Source organism: Contarinia nasturtii, unplaced genomic scaffold (assembly GCF_009176525.2).
Source record: "Contarinia nasturtii isolate CC-2019 unplaced genomic scaffold, AAFC_CNas_1.1 Cnas_scaffold_2611, whole genome shotgun sequence".
Taxonomy (NCBI): Eukaryota; Metazoa; Arthropoda; class Insecta; order Diptera; family Cecidomyiidae; genus Contarinia; species Contarinia nasturtii.
In genome coordinates, this window is record NW_022199931.1 from 30,071 (window position 1) to 52,207 (window position 22,137).

At 35.8% G+C, this 22,137-nt stretch overlaps 2 protein-coding genes across 5 annotated transcripts; both read right to left on the bottom strand.

Annotated features, from left to right (window-relative positions):
- On the bottom strand, positions 1-20,241 carry LOC116348628 (voltage-dependent calcium channel type A subunit alpha-1-like). Of its 4 annotated transcripts, none has more exons than XM_031779681.1 (37): positions 20,113-20,241; positions 14,240-14,707; positions 14,071-14,171; positions 13,830-13,985; positions 12,755-12,874; positions 12,436-12,628; positions 12,218-12,333; positions 12,095-12,154; positions 11,919-12,014; positions 11,674-11,859; positions 11,277-11,608; positions 11,008-11,192; positions 10,505-10,689; positions 10,253-10,379; positions 10,087-10,190; positions 7,083-7,231; positions 6,944-6,993; positions 6,285-6,521; positions 6,073-6,216; positions 5,781-5,982; positions 5,554-5,718; positions 4,818-4,928; positions 4,670-4,753; positions 4,567-4,584; positions 4,193-4,240; positions 3,630-3,812; positions 3,086-3,177; positions 2,864-3,014; positions 2,665-2,792; positions 2,391-2,593; positions 2,062-2,270; positions 1,845-1,948; positions 1,662-1,783; positions 1,400-1,552; positions 1,201-1,337; positions 924-1,126; positions 1-863 (listed from the first exon to the last, which is right to left on the bottom strand). In XM_031779681.1, the coding sequence occupies exons 2-37, from the start codon at positions 14,659-14,661 to the stop codon at positions 707-709; spliced, it is 5,433 nt and encodes a 1,810-aa protein (XP_031635541.1). In that variant the 5' UTR covers positions 14,662-14,707; positions 20,113-20,241; the 3' UTR covers positions 1-706. The 4 variants fall into 4 exon arrangements, with proteins under 4 accessions (XP_031635541.1, XP_031635540.1, XP_031635539.1 ...); XM_031779680.1 differs by lacking the exon at positions 20,113-20,241 and adding an exon at positions 16,368-16,602 and having other exon boundaries at positions 10,514-10,689; XM_031779679.1 differs by lacking the exon at positions 20,113-20,241 and adding an exon at positions 16,368-16,602.
- LOC116348629 lies at positions 18,241-20,118 on the bottom strand. Its single transcript, XM_031779683.1, has 2 exons — positions 19,474-20,118; positions 18,241-19,367 (listed from the first exon to the last, which is right to left on the bottom strand). Exons 1-2 carry the CDS (start codon positions 19,756-19,758, stop codon positions 18,492-18,494), a joined length of 1,161 nt encoding a protein of 386 aa, XP_031635543.1. The 5' UTR covers positions 19,759-20,118; the 3' UTR covers positions 18,241-18,491.
- Positions 20,242-22,137: the final 1,896 nt, after the last annotated feature.

Sequence of the window (22,137 nt, forward strand, 5' to 3'; positions counted from 1 at the left end):
TCGAATATGTTTCGTTCAAATTTGAAATGATTTTATTGATTCGAGATTTAGTATTAATATAAATGTTTGACGAGTGTCGCCGTCATTGGGCTTCAATTGACTAGAATCTATTTGTTTAGGTTTTATAAAACACTATAAATATGAAGTATCGGAAAATTATTTCGTTATGAATATAGTAATTTTGTGCGATCGATAATCGCTATGAATACAAATTTTGATGTTCAACATTTTGACGTGTTAAAACTTTAGCTGTAGCCCCAATAAACTGAACTGCAGCACGGTTTGCCACAAACGAGATTAAAAATCGTCAGCAATCCATTTCATTGGCATTACAACTGTGCCTATGCAGATCTATTGATTGATTTTACTTGAATTGATTTCTTCGCATTTTTTTTTGATTCAGCAAAATCGTTATCTAAATTTCCTAGAATGAAATATTTAATTCGTGAATTGCACCTTCTAGAAGTGTAATCATTATTTATTTAATTTTTTTTTTAAATTAATTGAAAGCTTTTTGCATCACCGATGTCTAAACATATTTGTATGAGCATATTTTATCAGTCAATTATGTAAATCTAAACGAGATTAACGATTATCGTTTAATTTTTTATTATTAAAGGCTTAAGTATAAAGGCGAGGTTATTCGTTGAAGGCTTATTTCGGTATAGAATATAAAAAAATTATTTATTTCGATTTTTTTTTTATCTCAACACCAATCCCCATCATTCTGATGACTGAAGACAGACGTTGGCTTCGTTTTGTATTTATTTGCGGAAGTCGATGGATAGAAACCACCACTTTGCCCCATGGCCATTGCAGCTTCGAACGATAACGGTGAATTTGGTGTGGCCAATGCTTCAATCCTATTTGAAATATTCGAATTAGTTGAAGAAGAAATAAATGTGGTTCGCATTCAATCTAACCTTTCCTGATCGAGTTCACGTTCAAACTCAATTTGTCGCTCATAAAGTTCGCGTTCACGATCACGAAAATGGTATCCGACGATGTTATCATCTAAACTTGTGCCGTGCATGTAATTATAACGATTGTACATTGTATTTGGCGCATGTGGAAATGAATGAACACTGTGCGGAGTGGCCACTGAATGATGCAGCGGTCGATAGAACTGAAATGGATGTTTAATTCACAAAATTAGCCTTGAAACGGTGTTTAAATGAAATGGGAAATCTCAATACATACGAGAGTTGGACTCGGATTTAATGCCGGAAACCGAACGCTTGATTGTGGTAGTGGAAGAGTAGCTGGTTTGTTTGGTGTAATCGGCAATCGACGTCGAAATATCGGATGTCCTAGATAATAATGATGAAGTATGCCTCCTGTGAAGATAAAACATAAATTTTGTAAATTAATTTGGCCTTTGCCGTTTTTGTTCCGTTACCCTCGTGTCGATGAGCATTGCCTTGTGATGGACTTGGCGATCGTGATCTCGTTCCAAGGTTTGTATTTCCAAAGTAATAGTCGGTATCGTCATAATGATATCGGCCACCACGTGACGGCGAATGACCAGGGCTTGATGATGCCGACCATGTGTCTGTTTAAATCAAACACGAATATTTTTTTTTTCAGATTTTCAAATAAAACTGGGTCATGCCCTTGAGAAATCTTTATCTGTTTTGCATGCAATCAAATTCCAACTTTACCTCTGTATGGAACATGACTGCGCCGATAGCGTGTGCGGTGCCGTCGTTTTTCTTGCACAAAGTCCACCCATTCATTTCGTGTATATCGATCAAAGTCCCGCTGGGATTCGTCCAATTCTCTCCTAAATTTAAATAAAATCATTTGAATTGCACGTTTAATAAAGGAAACCAATTATTTTTCACCTTGTTCGGGGTGACAACATGTCGTCTTCTTGAATGTGTAAGTCCATGTCTTTTGATACTTCGTCCTCTGCATGGCCAGACGCCAAATCGGTTAGTTTTAATCCCTTCAGGAGATAAATTCAAGAGAATTAGCTTAAACAGTTCTCAAGCACATTTTTTTCAAACAAACGGCTGGAAACAAATAAATCCACAATATTCTAATCACAAACGGACTCACCCCCAAATGACTCTGTAATTTACCAAAACGCGTCGTTCGCCATGACTCAAGTATCAAAAGACCGGCATAGATTTTACCGGCTGTCAGCGTTCTTTTATCTCCTTTCACTCTTCTTGGCACCAATAAATCGGTCATTTTATCGGCTTGCAGCGGCCAAATCATACGGATTGTTTCACGCAGTTCATCATCAGCAACATCCATCTCTTCAGCTACAAAAAGAAGAATAAATAAGAGAATTTGAATTGAAAATTGAATTGAACTAGCACATGGAAGAGTATCATGTTCTCCGTTTGGCACAACAGAGAAAACAAGGAATCGAAATCACTTACGCGATCTCATTTTGATTGCTAAATTCTCCCGAATCAGTGCAAATAGTGTAGTTGTAAAACCAACTCGTTTATCATCGTCCATCGGCATATTCATTCGGACAAGTTTCTTATACGCAACGCTATTTGGACATTTATTACCAAAACCAAGCGGCGGTTCGATATTTTTCAACATTTCGAACACTTTTTGATAGTGCAATTTTCCACTAAAATTGTTTGATATAAAAAAAAGATTGTTACATTCAAACCCAACTTGGGACCCATGTTAGTCACTTACTCAGCGCTCAAGTCATACTCTCCCCAAACTCGAATAAATTCATCCAAATGATGAGCACCCAAAATACTTGAGTCCCGTGTCAAGTAATCGAAATTGTCCATAATGACCGCAACGAATAAATTCAACATCTGAAATTGAAAAACGAACTCAATGCAGGGACAATAAATGAAGAATGACGGCACAATGGTGTAAATCTTACCAAAAACGAGCAAAGAAAAATGAATGAAACAAAATAGCCATAGGCCATCGGCGAACCACAATCTCCATCTCCAAATTTGCCAGTTTTCACATCGCAGTGTCCCGGTAAACACGCAAGCATGATGCTATTCCACGCTTCACCTGTTGCACATCTGAATTTGTGCCAATAAAATACATGGGTAAGTCAACTACGCTCAGTTATACATTATTGAGTTTCACTCACCGAAACAGCAGCATCAATCCGGCGAGAAATGTTTGAAAGTTATTGTGTCGATTGATTTCAGTGTTCGCATCCATTTTGAGATTCCCAAAAACCTACGGGGAAAAATTCAATTTTGAATTAAGATTTGCAATTGCAAGTCAAATTGTTGCTTTGAATTGGTGAAAAAAGAAGGAGTAACAATTGAGTCATTTTGATGAGGGAGAAATAGGTGGGCAGAGGGAGTTAGGTTTCGGTAGTTTACTACCCCATCATCACAAAACGAAACAAATTGGATTTTCCCTAACGGAACTTTTCAAATTTTTCGTATTTGCTAGGGGTTTTTACGAGGAAGAAGTTTTTATTTTTACGTTTTTCGGTTTTTAAGGATGATAGGGTTTGATAGGTTTTCGATAGGGTTTTCGATTTGATAGGGTTTTTTTGCTGGTCAATCTACCTCCCCCCTATACCAGCCATTTGCCGACCATGCACAAAAAGTCTGCCCACCGATGGTTTTCGGATGTTACTATTTCTTTTTTCAGCCCTATTCGAAGTAAATGATATTTACCTGCATTCCGACCACCGAATAAATGAAAAACAGCATGGCAATCAATAGGCATACATATGGCAGTGCTTTGAATGATTGAACGAATGTCCACAGTAGTATTCGAATGGAGTAGCTTTGTCGCAACAGTTTGATGAGCCGTGACGCCCGAAACAATCGCAAGAATCCCAAGTTGAATGTATTAGCCTAGTTGCATGTATTCAGTGAAAGAGGTAGGGTTTGTTTTGAGGTACAATTAATGCAAATAGTTCTGATTTGGTATTTGTTAGGAAGAATCAAATTTTTTTTTTGGTCATTCGCAGCAATTTATGATCAGCCAAAAAGCACGAAACATGCGAGATAAAATTGGATGAAAACTGTAAAAATTGATTTGTGTTGAAAATTGAAAAAAATTGAGAAAAGAAAAACGAAAATGATTAGTGCTAATTTACCAGAATGCTTAAACTCAAAAGCTACTAGTCTTTTTTTTTTTTTGGTTTTCAAAATAAATGTATGATGAGGTGAAGTTTTGCTAAGAGAAACTAGTGTGCAATTGTTTTTTTTTTTGTCCGAGAATTGATACTTGCCACCCAAGCCATATACTCTTCCGTATTTTTGATGTCTTTGTATGCGATCTGAAATCGAATTTTTCCCAAACATTAATTGAAACTTTGAAGGCGAATGAAATGCATGCAAAATTTTGTTTCAAATGCTGTGAACCGCACGCAACGGTTGACGATGTGTGCTTTAATTGTGTGCTGTGCAGTGAATTGGTGCTGGCATACACACGTAACGGTTTGGATCACAGCATTTTCTTTCCATTTTGCGTTTCAATTCTTTTTTTTGTACTTTTCCGCACACACTTTTTGTGTGTTGCGTAAAATCAACATTTTTTTTTTGTTCGTTTTCAGTGTCAAGACGAAATACGGAAATTGAAAAACGTGAGCCGAAAGATCAGTACCTTCTCTTTGATGTCAACCTGCGGAAGAAAATGCATCAATTAAATTTTGTGAAGAAAACGAAATTCATGTTTCATGCGGAGAAAGGAAAAAGCACATAATTACCGTAACTTCCGATATAACAGCATCGATTATACTACCGATGACCGTGATGAAATCAAATGTGTTCCACGCATCTTTGAAGTAATTCTATGCAGAAGAAAATCGATTTGGTTGTTTTTATTTTTCACCCGAAAGAGTTCATTTGTATTACCTTAATACCAAATCCCAAAATTTTTAAAATTGATTCACATGAAAATAGAGTTGTGAATACGATGTTTATGTATCGCATCACACTATCAAAGCCTTCTGATTGTCCATGTGACTGTTTGAGCAATAAAAAAAGTTATTTTTGTTCTTGAAAATTCTCCGATTTCGACCGGTGGTCACTGGCGCCAAATTTCACAAAAACACTTCATCCGTCTCAGTCATGGAATTGAATTTTTATTTGTATCCAAGTCGATGTCCATCTCTTCAACTGTCGATTGTGAAAAGTGGAGCTTGCCCGTCAATTTTGTATGGCCGGCGGCAAGCGGATGAATTATGAAATCAAACTAAAGACATTTCTTTAAACAAAAATTATGAAAAAGGTGGGAAATTGACACCAGATATTAGAATATTGAAATAAATCATCTGATTGAGTCGTTGCTGCTGTTTTTAATGAGAGTGGAAGGGTGAGATGTATCAGTTCCAAAGAGAGAAATATGCAGGTAATACACAGGGGTCACCTTTGTCTTGAGGCAAGGTGCCCTCTTCAGATTTCACGTCTCTGACAAAGAACAGCCAAATTCACTGACAATATCTATTTCATTTGGATGAAATTATCTCAATACAATGTCTGATTGCCACTTCCATTCGAAATGGATATGCAAAAAAGCTCAATGCACAACTGAGATGGATGTTTGTGAAAACGGCGTCAAAGAACCCGTGAAAGAATTCCAACTTCAAACCTTCATCATCAAAAGCAATGTATTCAATACAATCAACAACATGATAAAGTAGTCAAATGGCTGTGACACAACCATGCTCCATATTTTATATTTAAAATGCTTATGCATAGGCGGTATATATGTAGCGAAGGGTCTTGCATTGATGGCGAAATCAATACACGATTTCTGAAAACAGAAAATTATTGATCAAACATGTTAAGCAGTTAAGATTTAGGAGGAGGAAAAACCTGATTCTTATCAATTCCACCATCTTGAAGTTCAGCCTCCCCTTGTTCTTGGAACGTAATAATGATCAACGCAACAAATATGTTTACAAAGAAAAATGGAAACACTACGAAGTAAACTATGTAAAATATTGACATTTCCATTCGATAGTATGGGATTGGTCCTTTATTCTCGAAACTGGCCGCCATCGAATTCATCAGCACACTGAGAAGCAAAGTGAATAAGGTGAATTTATAATTTCATGACTTTAAGAAGAACGTAAATAAACGTATTCGGTTGGTGGATTTAACTTACGTTGGCCATCCCTCAGTAGTTTGTACAGCAAACAAAGTCAACATTGCCGATGCGACATTATTATAATGAAAACTCTGTAGTTCCCATTTACGTTCCTCTGCGGTCGGTAAAATTTCGCCCGACTTATACACAAAGTAATAACCCCTTGAAATGAAATCACACATTTTATAACTTTGCTCAATCAGAAGCGTTCGAATGAAGTGTCTACTTACTGGCAATCCCTTTCATTGTGCTTACTCTCATCGGTGCAGTGAAAAAATTTCCCATTGAACAATTGCACACCAATTACGGCGAATATAAATTGAAACAGCAAATATACGATCAAAATATTAACAACATTCTTCAACGAACCGACCACACAATCGAAAACTGCCTTCAATTTCGGAATTCGCTTGATGGTTTTTAACGGACGTAATACACGAAGGACACGAAGAATTTTCATTGTAGCACTATTCGGTGGGAGAAAATGAAGAGGTCATTAGATTAAAAAGGTGACTTTTATGGTTGAAAAGGGCGGTGGACTGAAAACTAAGAGAGTTGATGTATCTGCATTGTGACATCTTCTTCATTCTAACGTAAAGTCAAAGTAACATCATTTTCGCAATGATTTTGTAAAAGAGAGGTGAAGTTCCATATTGGGAGGGAACGATGCTATGCTTTCGCATACCCATTCAACAGGCCTAGTTTTCAGTCTACTGCTTTCAACCCAAACTATAAGAGTATTTTGCACAATGAACAGACTACATATTGCCATAGAAAAACCAAAGGAACATGTTGTCTGTCTTTGACTATGATCTCCATTCACAAATACTTCCCCTTACAGGGTGTATGCAGAAAAGTAAAAAAGAATAAATACATCAAATGAACTTACAAAAACTTAAATCCGAAACTGAGTAACGCACAAACAACCACAACCGCATCCTGAAATTCCAAATCGTGAAAAGAACATTTAAATTTGGGAAAAATATTTTTTCAATGATTTTTTGTCGTAAAAGGTATGAAAAAGTCACCATAATATTCCAAAATTCACGTAAATAGCTTCCCGGATGGAAAATCACTCCCAAGTCAATGATTTTTAAAAACATTTCCACAGCGAACACTGCAGTAAAAATGTAGTCCAATTTTTCCAAGAATATGTTCCGTGGAGAATGTTCAACCACTACAATTGGAAACAAAAATACAATCATTGTGACATTTCTTAAAATGCAAATTAGTTAAATGTAAACAATTTTTAGAATAGCGTCAATGTGTATGAATATCAATAAAAAAATGTCATGAACTTCAAAAAAATGATGTCATTCCCGTTTGTTGCATTCATGATCATTCGAATTGAAAGAATTAAATAATCATAAATCCCTGAGAAGCATCTCTTCCGATTAGTTTTCATGTCGATTCAAAACTAAAATTGATTCAAATTTCAATGAAATGCAAACGTCTGGAGGATTTTCGAGATGAATCTTATCATTTTGTCTCCAAAAATTAATAACAGCTTTCTTATTTTCGAATGAATGGCAACCGGCTGAGTGTAGCCAACTTCAACTCGTTCCATCGAATCACCAACACAATTGAAGCTTTGCGCGCCATTTTTCACAGAATTCAGAAATGCTGATTCATCATCGCACACAGTGATTGGAGACGCTCACAATCAGACGGCCATTGATGGGAAACACACATTTTGTGCCAACAATATTGGAATTTTATTTGTTGCATCAACGAAATAATATTAGAAGGTGAGTTTTTGGATTATTTGTAGCTAAATTATTTGAAAAATTCTAAATCGCCAAAAGTACAATTTTGGGAAAAAATTATTAATAATTTTGTTTGTTGAAAAAGATTAGAAAAATTAGCCTGGAGCAGATTTTGCGCCATAAAAATTAGATGAACGTTTATTTTTCTACCACCTGAAACTTATTTTATGGCAGTTTTCTAGTTTACATACTTTTCTGGTCCGAACATTTTATTTGTATTTGGAATCTTTCCTTTAGACAATCAATCGGTGTGTTCCAATATTTCTCGAAAATTCGATGACGTCATTTCATTACTTTTTTGCTGGAACATTTTGAAATTTGATGATTGTGTTGTACGTATATTTCTATTGACTGAATTTGTTCTCTTTCTGTCTGATTTATTATAGCTACAGTCACAATGAATCCATATCAAAGCAAACGAACCAGTTGTGGAAAGATGAAACGCAAATGTAAATGCAAACGATCAGTCACAAAGGTCACTGTGAAGCAAGAAGTTGTGGTTAAAGAAGAACTCATGGATGGCATCGAATTGCTTCATTATCCACTACCACCATCGTCAGTCGAAGCAAACACCTCAATCAAATCAGAGAGCGAAAGTGACAGCGAAATGGAGAATTTGAAGAAGGAAATCAAGTGCGAAGACGAATGCTTGACGAAGAAATGTGAAAAAGAGGAAGACGGATGCTCGAAAGCCGATGCAGATAAAGATGAATTAGTTGGTGAAGGCTCATGCGGACCAAGACCAAAGATGAACAACAAGGTAGCAAATCGGGAACGAAAGGGTGATAGCAAGAAGAACAAAGGCGCAAAAAGAGATCGCAAAGGGAAAGTTCCGAAGAAACCAGTGGCAAGTGGACAGAAGAAACACAAATGTCATTTGTGTGATTATACTTCATCGCTAAAATCAGATGTCACAAAACATATTCGAATCCACACTGGCGAGAAGCCTTTTGAATGCGAAATATGTGCCTTGGCTTTTGCAGACAAAAGCAATTTGAAAAAGCACAAGAAAATCCATAGTCTAAAACTTCCGTTCAATTGTTCAAAGTGTCGTAGAGGATTTACAGAAAAAGCTGTAAAGATCAACCATGAAAATGGATGCAAAGTTCACCAGTACGCATGCTACCTATGTGGAACAGCCATTCGGGACATGTCAAATCTAAAGCAACACATGCGAATCCATAGTGGCGTTAAGCCATTCGCATGCCACATTTGTTCTAGAACATTTGCAAGAAAATATGTTCTACAACAGCATTTGCGGACTCACGTCAAACAACTGCCGTTTGCCTGCGTCAAATGTGGTCATCGATTCGCTCAAGAAAATGAAAAACAATTGCATGAGGATCGATGCAAATGCCGACGATTCCAATGCTATCTCTGTCCACATCAATGTTTTTGCAAAACCAATTTGAAGCACCATATGCAAGCAAAACACTTGGGCGAAAAACCATTCCAATGTGGTGTTTGTGAAAAGGAATTTTCTCAGAAGAGCAATCTTATGCAACATTTGGCAGCACATGCCAAAAAACGTCCGTTTCGTTGTGCCAAATGCTATCGACCATTTGTACAAGAAGGCGATAAGAAAGCACACGAAGAACGTTGCAATCGTCGCCTGAATCAGTGCTACTTGTGTAAAGATTTAAAGACAGATTCATGTCAATTAAAGCTTCACATGCGAAGCCATCATACGGGTGAAAAACCATTTCCATGCAAACTATGCGATGCACGATTTGCAGTGCAAGGTAGTGTAAACCACCACATGAAAACCGTTCATCATCTTAAGAAATAAGATTAAACCTGAACCAATCGAGACCAATTCAATTCGGATAAACAAAGCGCTAGTTCATCAATATGGAATTTAATTACAGCAAAAATACCTGATTAAATTCTTAAGTTCTTTCATCATTTGAAATAAAAACATGTAATTTGCACAAATTAGAAACTACTCTTTTTGTCGAAGAAAATAGGATAGGATCACCGAAAGTAGAAATTAAATTGTTGGTTTTTTATTATGAAAAGATGATTATTGATGATCAAAGACCTATGTATTTTACTGTATACTAAATTTTTCTAATCAAAATGACTCAACTTATCATGATTTGCGAGCAAGTAAGAAATCTTGATTACTTTTAGCAGTATAAAGAAAACTTTATGGAATCTGATAATTATGCGAAGTGCAAATTAAGGAACGACATACACGGCGTAATTTCGAATTGGATCAAAACCGAAATTTTGTCATTGTTTCTTTTTCTTCTAAAAAAATTACCTGGATCTTCTGCTGCCAAGGCGATTGACGAGAATCCGATAAAAATCATAATGAACCAATCGAAAAATCGATAGTTGACAAACCAATGCACACCACGACGAATTCTGTGAATTAACAGATTTTCATTGTAAAGATGACATTTTCATGATTCGAATATAAGACTTACGGATTTGTTGGTGATAAAATAAACATGCACGAATACGGAAGCATCGGTTTCGGTCCAGACTCTTCTTCTGGTGGTTGTGGTTTTTCCTCTTCTTTTTCTGCGTCAATGCCACTCCCCTCTGGTTTACCTAAGGGGAGAATCACAAAAGAAAAGAATAAAGTTTAAAATAATCGATAAGTAATCGGAAACTAATCGAAAAATAATCGTAAAACAATCAATAATAATTAATAAGTAATTTTTAATCTGGTTTACCAGTGTCACCTTGAAGGGCTTCCATTTCTTTTTTGAGCTCTTGCAGTTGTTTCTCTCGGTCTTCTTCCGCCTTTCCTTCTTCGGCAGCAGTCAGCTCTTGGGCATTCGCCAAATTATCAACGGCAATGGCAAGGAAAACGTTCAATAGAGTGTAGTTCCCAAATAACGTTAGAATTATGAAGTAACTGGAGAAAGGAAAAAAGGTACTCGATTAATTTTTTTGGGTCAAAGAAGAAAATTTGTTGTTTTCAGCTAAAATTGGTCCAAGAAGCTGTTTGTCAGACTGAAATCGTTTCGAATTATCCAAAATCTAGTGTCAAAGCCATAAATTAAACTTATTCGGTTGATCGAATAGGAAAATTCAGTTTCATCCATAAAACGCTTCGGAAATTAAAAATCTCAGACAGTGAATTCATAAACCAAAGGACCCTTAAGAGCCTTAACCTATGCAAAATACTTTCCCCTTACACACCATGTACGGATGAAAAAGTAAAACCACTGACCTTGAGTAAATCATTCCATTGCCATTAATGCCACCCTGTGATTCAATGCCCATATACATCACTTCATTCCAATCTTCACCGGTAAGAATCTGGAAAACCGTCAATAGAGCGATGCCAAATGTGTTAAAATTCGACGACGGAGTTCCCTCTTCAAAGTTAAAGTTTCCACCAAACAATTGCATCCCCTTTTTAAGAATAAACGAAAGAGAATGTTGTTTTCGGTTGATCAAATGTCAAATTTTTCGAATCCAGACACGGTTTTTACTCACCAACATCGCAAAAATCATTATGAATAAGAACAAAAGAAACAGCAATGAAATGATGGATCGCATTGAATTCATCAATGATATGACTAGATTTCGTAATTCCGACCAATATGCGGTTATTTTAAAGATGCGCAATAATCGTAGCGCACGTAAAACGGAAAATCCAAATGAATCGCCTTTGAAATATGACCAAATGATCTCGAATAATGATCCAAAAATGACAATGCAATCAAAGCGATTGAATGACGATTCAAAATACTTTGACGGTCCGATTGCGTAGATTTTTATACACGTTTCCGACATAAACAACGCCAAAAACACGTATTCCGTATAAACTGTGAACAAAAATTAAAATTTGAACGAACTGATATTGGAGGAAACGAATGGAGAAGAGACTCACACAAAAAATCCGAAAGAAATTGTGGCTGATTGTAGTGCTCCACTGCCACTGTTACCGTATTCAGGAACACCAACACAATCACAAACCAATAAAACCACTGTGTCTTAACGGTGTGCCGAATCCAGAATCGAAATCGCTTTTCAGCCATCCAAAAACTACCGTCACGCTTCTTCTTTGTTTTTGTATCTAAAAGAAATGTAACATTGATATGGGAACGGCGAAGATTTAAAATTGAAATAAAGTACCTTCATCGTCGAATGCACTCTCATCCTCCGTGTCTGTTGATTTTGACTTGTCACCAGCATTCAATTTTCGCTTTTTTAATGCATTTCGACGACGCACTGAAACAGACACAATTATTGAAAAATTACTCACAAAAATCACTATCACAGACGAAAAATGTCCAGAAAAAAAAATTTACCATTAAAAATGTGTTGTCGCTCCTCTTCAGTGGTTCGTTCTTCCGCCAGGATCACTTCCTCTGGAAATTTCAATTGGTTTGCACAGATTTTCTAAGAAGCATTTTCAAATGTCGTTTCATTACCTGCTCTACAGACCCACTCCACGTAACCATCCAATTCCCGCTCCACTTGTTGAGCTAGACGAAGTTTTATAAACTCTTGGCGATTTTCAACCTTTTCACGCTCTTTTGCAAACTCACTAAAAAATAAGACAAATATTCATTATAACGTCAACCATTTGGATCACATCATATGAAATTATGAATCGGCGTCAACTGATTGATGCCGAGGTTCAACTCACCCACTCAAAACGCCGAGAATTAAATTCAACATGAAAAAAGATCCAATTATAATCAACGGAATGAAGTACAACCAATTGTATGTCGGACCTAATGCGTCGTTGGTCCAATACATGATTGGTGTCCATCCTTCCATGGTAACACATTGAAATACAGTCAGCATTGCAAAACCGATGTTGTCAAAACTGGTGATGCCTGGAAATATTTTTGAAAATTGTTACTTTTGATCGGTTCACTACTCCGCAACTTTAAAATCAAACAAATTTACGGTACATTTTTCAAAGATATCTGGGGAAATGTTGGATAATATATTGAAATTACCTTTATTAGGTCCAACCCATCCTTCAAAACACAAGCTGACATTCGTTTCGCAATGATTGGCGCCTGGCTTATTCTCCAGATTACATGGAACATCTTTTTCATTTTCTTGCACCGTTTCCCCTGTACGTGCGACGAAAGTTATTATTTTCGAATAAAATGGGTGTTAAAACGTTAATTTCATTTATCTTCATCGCAGAGATGGCTACGAACATTCGAATTCGTGTTCGTTCGTGTTCGTTCGCGTTCTTCACGAATACGAACGAACGCGAATCGAAAAAGAATTCTACGAACGAACACGAACGAACACGAATTCGAATGTTCGTAGCCATCTCTGAACACATCATTGAAGTTCATCGATTCATCCAATATGTTTGCATTGATAAAGATAAATGAATTACATGTCGTAAAATGTTAACGTTTTGGAATAAAAAAAAACTTTTTAGGGTTCATCTATTACTAAAAGAGCTGTTGACATAAATTGAGAAAAAAAATAGAACTATAAAAAAACCAAAATTGATTTGTATTATTCAAATGAAAAAAATTGTATGGAAAAACACGGGAAAAGTTTCGGTGTCTGTCATAACCAAATGTAACTGCTCCATTCACTCATAAATATGAGTCCATAAAAATGCTATTTCAATTCACTTGTCAGTGTGTCACTTCTACAATTTTCTTTCGAAATCTAAGAGGCGTTGAGTTTTTTCTCGGGGGGATTGCGCTAAACACTTTTGAATGCCGGAGGTTCAGCTAAATTAAAAATCGATTATTTTCAGAAGGAATTGAGGACTCTAATTGATTAACAAACAATTACGTTTGAATCGACTATGTTTATGTCATAACTTGCTTTCAATAAATATGTAATGCTTTCAATCCTTACTTCTGACAGTTTTTGATTCGCCCGGTCGACTCCATTGAATAAATAAAAATCGAAAATAAAAACTGAAACATTTAAAATAAGCAAATAAACTTGTAATATGTGTATAAATGAAAAGAGAGAAAGAGAGCAAAAGCTCTTTAAATAAAACAAAATAGAAAATTTTCTGAAAGAAGAAAGCTTATTATTTTCAATACATACATCTATTTTCGATGCTGTAGCAGCTATTGTGCAAAGCGCCTGAGTAAAATTCCAAACCGATGATGGCAAAGATGATTATTGCAAACAGAACAAGTAATGCGATTTGAAGTAATGGTGCCATTGCTTTCAAAATTGAAAACAGAACGACTTGAAGACCTGCACAGACGTGTGTAAAAAAAAATCAAATTGAGTTTGAAAGCAGAAAGGTAAACAATGTTCCATCAATGGATTCAATACTAACTTGGAACTCGGGACACCAGTTTTAACGGTCTCAGCACTCGAATCGCCCGTAAAATCTTCAGATTCATTTTTTCACCAATCGCCGGAATCATTGTGAGGAGTCTGCAATGAAAAATGTAATCATACAGAATCGACTGTAGAAAAAATGGACAGTGGTGTATCACACTTACGCCGATGTAATAACAACAAAATCCATGATATTCCATACGTCGCGTAAATATGAATTTGGATGTAAAACGAGACCGTTTGCGAGTATTTTGCATGCTGCCTCAACAATGAAAATGCCCAAAAAAATTGGTTCGGCCTCTTCCAATTTCATGGCCAATGGTGTTCGATCATTGTCCGGCAAATGTTCTTCCATTGCCATTGTGACGCACGTCGCAATAATTGTTACTAAAACCGTATATTCAAATGGTGGCCATTCGATGATGAATTTAAACAGTCGTCGAATTGGATTCGTGTCACCAAGAATGAATAGTGACGATGGTCCCGGTTGTGTTGGGTCCACAGCCGATTTTCCTTTTCCTTTTTTCTTTGATGATACCACTTTTACTTTAACATTTTGACCCGAATTTGTTGTGGTCGCTGTCATTTGAGTGTCCACTTTTGCACCCGACGATGCTTCTTGAACGGCAGCACTAGTTTTATTTCGATTTGGGTTGGAGGTCACCAAAATTGTTCGATGAACGCGAGAAAATAATAATGGAATAAAAAAAGAAGAAAATAAAGAACGATTGAAGTAAGTTTGGAAATGTTAATTTATCGTTTCGCTTGAAATCATAAATAAGATGTGAATACACAATAAATTAGTTCAAATGGTGACACATTTTTATTATTATTATTTGCGTATAAGTCCATAGGTTTATATTCAAAATTGTGCTGACTTTCGCGGATGATACAGGAAAAACAATGCACACACGACTTTGAAATATAGTGGTCCAAGTTTATTGCACTGAACATGCCCTTGATGCCCACATATGGCTCAAGTCGAAATCCAATTATCTCTCGGCTTTAAAACGATGGCATACGGCCAATAGTTCGCGATTTTTATTTTTTTTTTGTCATTCACACACACATTTTCTCGTTGTGCCCATGGCGCTCTCAAAAATATATCTATAATGAAATGTTCTGATTTATATTTACTGAATTTATTATGGCCAAAATCGATTTAAATTATTTGCGTGAAATTGCGACAAAAATCTTCACACATATTTTTTTCTTCAACAGTAAGCTCTTCGGTTGTGAAAGGACTTTTCCTCCAGAAATGCTGTGTACGGACCAACAAAGTCGTATTATTATTTATTAAAAGCACTATTTGCTTCGATTTATTTGAACTATGCTCTATTTTACACAATTTTCATGATCAAACAATTCAGTAACACGACACTAAACCATCTTTTTTTATTTATTGAAAATTCCCAGTTTTTCGTCTGCACCAAGTTGCTTTATTAACAAGTTATGTTTATCGAATACTGTTCGCATCATATACTTTTCTCACAATCATTCTCGTTTACACTTCGTAAAATCATTTATTTATTCGACATTTTTATTGTGATATTACAATTGTGTGGGTTTGTTTTGTGGATGAGAAAAAAAATCGAAGGTGGAAAAATCCATGGAAAAAACACAATTTCAGATGAAATACAAAATAGAAATTTTCTCAACCGAATCGGTTGAGCACGACATCCCAACAGCACTTTTCTGGGTCAATCTCAATGTAGGTCACTCAACCAACGATGTGTCGTTGAACTCGTTACACGGAGGGATAGCACACGAGCAAACGAGTGAAAGAGAGAAACTGGAGAGAATTCGGCAAGAATTCGAACACTCCTTCGTTTTTTCTTTTTTCAGTTTTTTTTTTTTTTTTTTTTTTTTTTTTTTTGAAAAACCGTTGCGTTTGGGACAATGTTTAAATTTGAAATTCAGAACAAAAAGTTAGATATTTTACAGAAATATTTCTAAATTGTTTTCATTTTGTTTTGATGAATGACTAAAAAGGACACCGTTTTATTCTCTATCTCTCTGTATGTACTGCAGATTGCATCAAGGAGACACATTGTCTGCTTTATTTGAATAGAAGCTTTTTTCACACACTTTTTTTTTGTTGGTTTCTCTGATTTCATCTCAATTTATTTTGTCGTTGTTTACTTTTTTCGAGTTTTTTTCCCTAATTACTTCGGAGAGATTTCCCTAAAATCACCATTCACAATCAATTTTCAACCACTTTCCGATAAAAATCTAAAAAAAACACAAAAATCGAAAATATTTAATGGACACAAAAAAAGTCCGGAAACTTACTCGTAGAAATCCATTTTAAATCGTGATTAAAGCTTGAACCACTGTATGTGTAAATCCGTGCAAAGCCAGTGGCAATGGAATTTCGTGACTTTACATTTTACGTGCAAAATTTGAATAATGTTCGAGAATTCATTTGGTTTTCGATAAAAAAATTCCCGAAGAATGTTCATGAATTGTCCAAAATTCAAATGGAATTTCCTCCGAAATTCGTGAAATTGGTGTATTTCTTTCAAATTCCTGACCACACTCAATATGCTTTTGGTTGCAACACTTTATACAATTGAATTTACTTTAACTGCAACGCGGACAAAATCCACTTCCATTCTCGCTGACTGTTGGCTTAAAATGAATGAGGATGGTGCCAAGAATTTCTTGGTAGAGAGAGAGAGTCGGTTTGTTCAAATTCAAACATTCAACACACTCACGAACTTGACACACGCTATAATCGAAGTCACGCACACCAATACCAAATACGTCGGCAAAAATGTATTTAAAACAATAACAAACAATCTTTTGGCACACATCACTTATCTGCTGCTCGTTTATATTGCATCGACCTCGGCAACGGATCGGTGGTATGCTTCATAAGACAAAAGACTATTTTATCTTGTTTTATCTAGTTTTTCTTGTTCATTTCTATTTCCTTCGTTTATCTCTTCCGCTTTCCCTCTCTCTCTCTCGCTCTCTTTCTCTTTCTCGCTCTTCATCTCTCTCTTCGTTCTCATTCCCATTCTTCCACAAAAAATCCCCAAACAGTAACGTTTCATTGAATTTGATGAATGGCATTCCGTTGATAATAATAAATTAAAACATTTCTCCATCCATTTCAAAAAATAACGCCGACAATGTTGCAAACTCCACATCCACAGGTAATCTGCATTGGGATTAATTAGTCACCGTAATTGTGTTGGCATTATAATCAAATAGTAAACAGTCATCATGGACTTTGTATCATTTTACACTCAGTTGGCACGCACAATATGAAGACTAAGCACATGTTTACGCCGCATAAGCGTAGATATGACAAATAGTGATACAAGTAGTAGTGATACAATCGAATACACAAAATACCGCATCGATTCGCATCGGGCAGACATTCTGGCACCAAAGTAATTTCGTACACTCAGTTCTTTTTTTCTCAGCATCTAGTATTTCGGTATTTCTCTCACGAGAGGAGAGCGACCAACAATTTGCATCGATGCAAAAAGCGAACATTGTTTGGCACAATCGTGTGTGTGTCTAGCTTAGGCTTGACGATAGTTAAGACGAAAATGAAATTGGTGGAAAATATGCACGGTGTTCAATCGCTTTCATCGGTGCAGATGCAGACACACGCGATGATGCAACAGTTGAGTGCCATGGATCCCAAATGTGGTTGTCATTTTTCGTTCAGGTTGCACCTTTATCCATGCAATTTGTTGAGCAGATTGTTTTTGTCGAATGAGTGAATGTTATACGCATCGCGATGAGTAAAAATGTGTGCTTTGAAGGAGTTGAGCCAAAAGATATACGTCGTGATGCACATTGTGCACTGCACACGCAGACATCGTGCACAAACGACTCAAACACCTGGTGGAGAATATGTTCGGCTCAACCATTTTATGTGGCGTTTGAAGTAGGACACTTTCAAATCAAGTACATCCTTAGGGGGTAGACACAAGTCTTTTTTTTATGTTCGCATTTGAAAATAATGATAACAAACCAATGTTATAATATGTTTCTTGCAAAGTGCACGCACAGCATGAAAGAGTGGTGTGCTTGTGAGTCTGAAAACCATAAAACCTAGTGAAATAATAAGAAATAAAGCAACCTCACCTCAATCAATGATTTTTTTTTTAAAGAATAAGAAAACCAAAAAAAAAACAAAAGAACGTTTCCAATGATATATGACGTTTATTAGCGATTTTTTTCTTCTTCTTGTCTCACCGTTCGGATTTGGTTCGTAAAATATATTGACAGAATGTATTGTTGTAGAATAAAAGCGGAATAAAGCATGTGTGTTTGATAAATGTACACGGTACTTGAATACAAAATTGCACAAAAAGAATGATTTTAAAATTTAATTTAACAAAAAATCAATTTTGAAATATCAAACTTGCGTGCAAACCCTACTAATCTTTTGCCCTAATTCAATATTAAATGTATGTATTCCGCTGCCTTTTGATTGGCAATAAATTCGTTGTATTGATGTTGATTCACTTCAACACGAACAACATGTCTATGTGGTGAGCGTTCACGTCGAGCGCAGACAATTTCTTTGATTGAATTTGCAATATGACGACATTCGACCGGTAATTTTCTTAATTCTAATTGCCATATTGAGAGCACTCGAATATTTGGTACATATTGAAAAACGCTACGAATATTTTCACATGGAAAACCATTGTGAAAATGTAGTTCTTGGAGATTTTTAAATTTTTGTAGATAATTTAAGGCATTGCCAAAAACAATGCCATGCATTTCATGATCGGTAGCTGTGCCGCCAAAACCGCGTAAATTAGGAAATTTTTGCAATAATTTTTCGGCCACTTCGTGCATTCTTGCTAAGCTTCCCGTATGTATGAATACCTCGAGATTTGGTACTTGTGCTAAAAATTCCGAAAAATCATTGACACGTTCAGCCAATCGTACATTGTAGAAACGTAACTCAGTTAGGCTTGTTTGATTATTCGGAAAGAAGTCCATCCAACTTTCGGTGAGTCGCATCCTTTGAAGTGTCACACATTTTATATTTGGCAAATGAAGACGCGAAAAAAAGCGTTGCATTGTTGATGTCTGATTGTGGAATCCTCGGTTACTCAATGTAATGGTACGCAACGTGAGTTGCTCCAGACCACGAAAATATGGCTCCGTTTGTTGTAATAATTCATAATCCAGCTCCCATTCGTGATTTTGGTTTGTGTGATTTAGATCGATTTGTAATTTGATTAGACGATCGGGAGCACAATATGCCATCACTTTTCTTAGAAAATAGTTGAATGCGTGCGGTGTCACTGATACCTGAAAATTTTATGGAAAAAACACGAGATTAAAATAAACGATAGTAAACAAGAAAAAAGTATTTAACGGTAATTTGTACTGTATTACGTAATAACCTACGACATACCTTCAAAAATTTCATCGCCAGTCCGAATGTCTCGAACACTCTGGTAACCGTCCACTTGTTCTGTTTCGTCGATTGAATTTTGTCAAAATCGAAGAGAATTTTATTGGCAACGCGATTATTTATGAGATTGACAAATGTTCGATTATCCTCATCATCTAAATCGCATACTTTCAATAAATCTCTAACATCCATTCGTTTGAAGATATTCTCTAGAACGTCTTCGTTCAGACCACTTTCGATTAAAAGTTTTTCCACATCGATTGTGTTACTAAGCGATTTTTCCATGGTTGCAGCGGGAACTTGTCAAACATATATACTTGAATAAATGAAACCATACACTTATTGGCACAGCGTGAAAAAGACACATTGATTATACGGCACAACAACAACAACAACAAAATTATCATTCCAAATAAAAAAAAAATTACAAGAAAAATCAGACAAAACCCATTTATATCACCATTACATCAAGTAAACAGTTGTATACACAAAACAAATTTCACTCTCAATACACCAAAAAAAATATTGATTAAATTAAAAATGTTTGCGCTGACCAGCCATCGTTGAATCTGATGTACAACAATGTTTGAATCAATGTTACCATCGATCTATTTGTGAATATGGGATAAATAAAGTTACCTTTTCTGTCGGATGTCAATTTGTGGTATTTTTTCCAATGATTTTTCGATCGAAACGGTACTTGTTGATAGACTTGGCAATCGTTTGTTGCGGCGGCGATATTCTGTATATGTGTGTCAAAACACAACAATTTATTCAATTGTTCAATTTTGCGTGCACAATGCGAATTGTCAGTTTTCTAATGTCAAACGGCAACTGTCAATGTTGAGTACAACGATAAATACTTTTACAAATTTGAGAATAGACACTTTTAAGTTTTTTTTTCTTCTTTTTATTCAAATTCAAATATTCGACAATATTTTATTTATAAAAAAAATGGTAAAGACGGTTATTGGCAGAGGTGCAAAAACTGTGCTGTCCATTAAATGTATTAACATGAACATTGTATGTATGATCTCTGCTTTATACAGGTGTCATTTATTTGTATTGAAATGACTGATGAGGTAAAAAGGTTATTATTTTATTGTGAGTTTAAAGATGTTGACGAAGATATCTCGATCGATGTTCCCATATGAAAAATCACACTTAAATTCGATAGAATTGAAGCCCCAAAATAGTTCCTCTTCGATTAGAGTACCTAGGGGAGAATCGCAAAAGAAAATAATAAAATTAATTTAAAATAATCGAAAAAGAATCAATAACAATTATTAAATACTAGAACGGCAATTTTTAAGTAGAGTACCCATCAATGGGATCCTGATGAAACTGTACAGTGATGTCCGGGTCGATTTGAACTTCTGACTTTAGTAAGCAGCCCGTGCAACAGCTTGATGGTGGTGTTTGTTTTAGTTGAATATTATAGATAAGACCAGGTCTGACAAGGATTGGCTTCGGCAAATTTATGTATGTACGCTCTTTAGATTTGAAATAAGTTTTTCCATTATAGAGAACACATTCGTTTACTTTATGACACCACTTCTTATTTGATGATATCGATTCATTGACTTGAACGATTTTTATTCCAGTTGACATTTCCTTCATATTGTAGTAATCATTTAACTTATATTCAAATATTTTGCTACATTCAATTTGACTCAAAATCATCGGTTGATTAACGGAAAATATGGTATTTTCAATACCTTTGATATAATATGGATTATTTGCATATCCTAATGACAATAAACGATTACATTTAATCTCTTCCCCTTCATTCCACTGAAGATTTTCAAACGGAGTTCTGAGTTTTTTGCTGAATACGTTTGGTACAAAGTCTGGCCTCGCAGTCGATTGAACTATTTCTCTGTATTCGTCCGATGAGAATAAACCAGAGTATTGCTCAGCGCTGCTGTCATCCACAGCATATTAAAATATCTTGCTGAGAATGCGTCGTCCGTCGCATGCGAACGTACGTAGCAGTTTATACATCACAGCGAACAAGAATGAATGCATTGTTCTCTTCACGATTATGTGACTCAAAACATTCAAACGATTGAATAGAGAACAATGCATGTATTGTTGTTCGCTGTGATGTATAAACTGCTACGTACCTTCGCATGCGACGGACGACGCATTCTCAGCAAGATATTTTAATATGCTCTGGATGGCAGCAGCGCTGCGCAAAACTCTGGAATAAACTGCCATACAATGAAGTGATATTAGCAAACTGCAGTGGACTCATAGATTTAAAGCGAATTTCGTAAAACAAATTGCCAAGTTGTCGTTTAACAGCTTTCCGCGTTAAATTGTCTGCATTTGCTGCATTTTTTGTTCATCCCATACATGCCTCGAACAATTCGCCTTCAGAACATGACAATGTGTCTATGTTTAAAATGTGACTAAGCACCTTACGGTCGCACTCCATAAAATTTCCCGATGCCAACACGTTCTTTGTATCGAAAGCGATTACAGTTTCGCAATATTTCTTCAATTTGTTTTGATTGAAAAAAATGCTGAGCTCATGATTCTGGAAAAGGTTGTCGTCGCTCAGTGAATTGATCAAAAATTGTTCGTATATGTCCAAGCAGCCAGCCACATTGTATTTATCACCAAGATACATGACTTTGGCAACGTTTTTATGTCAACTAA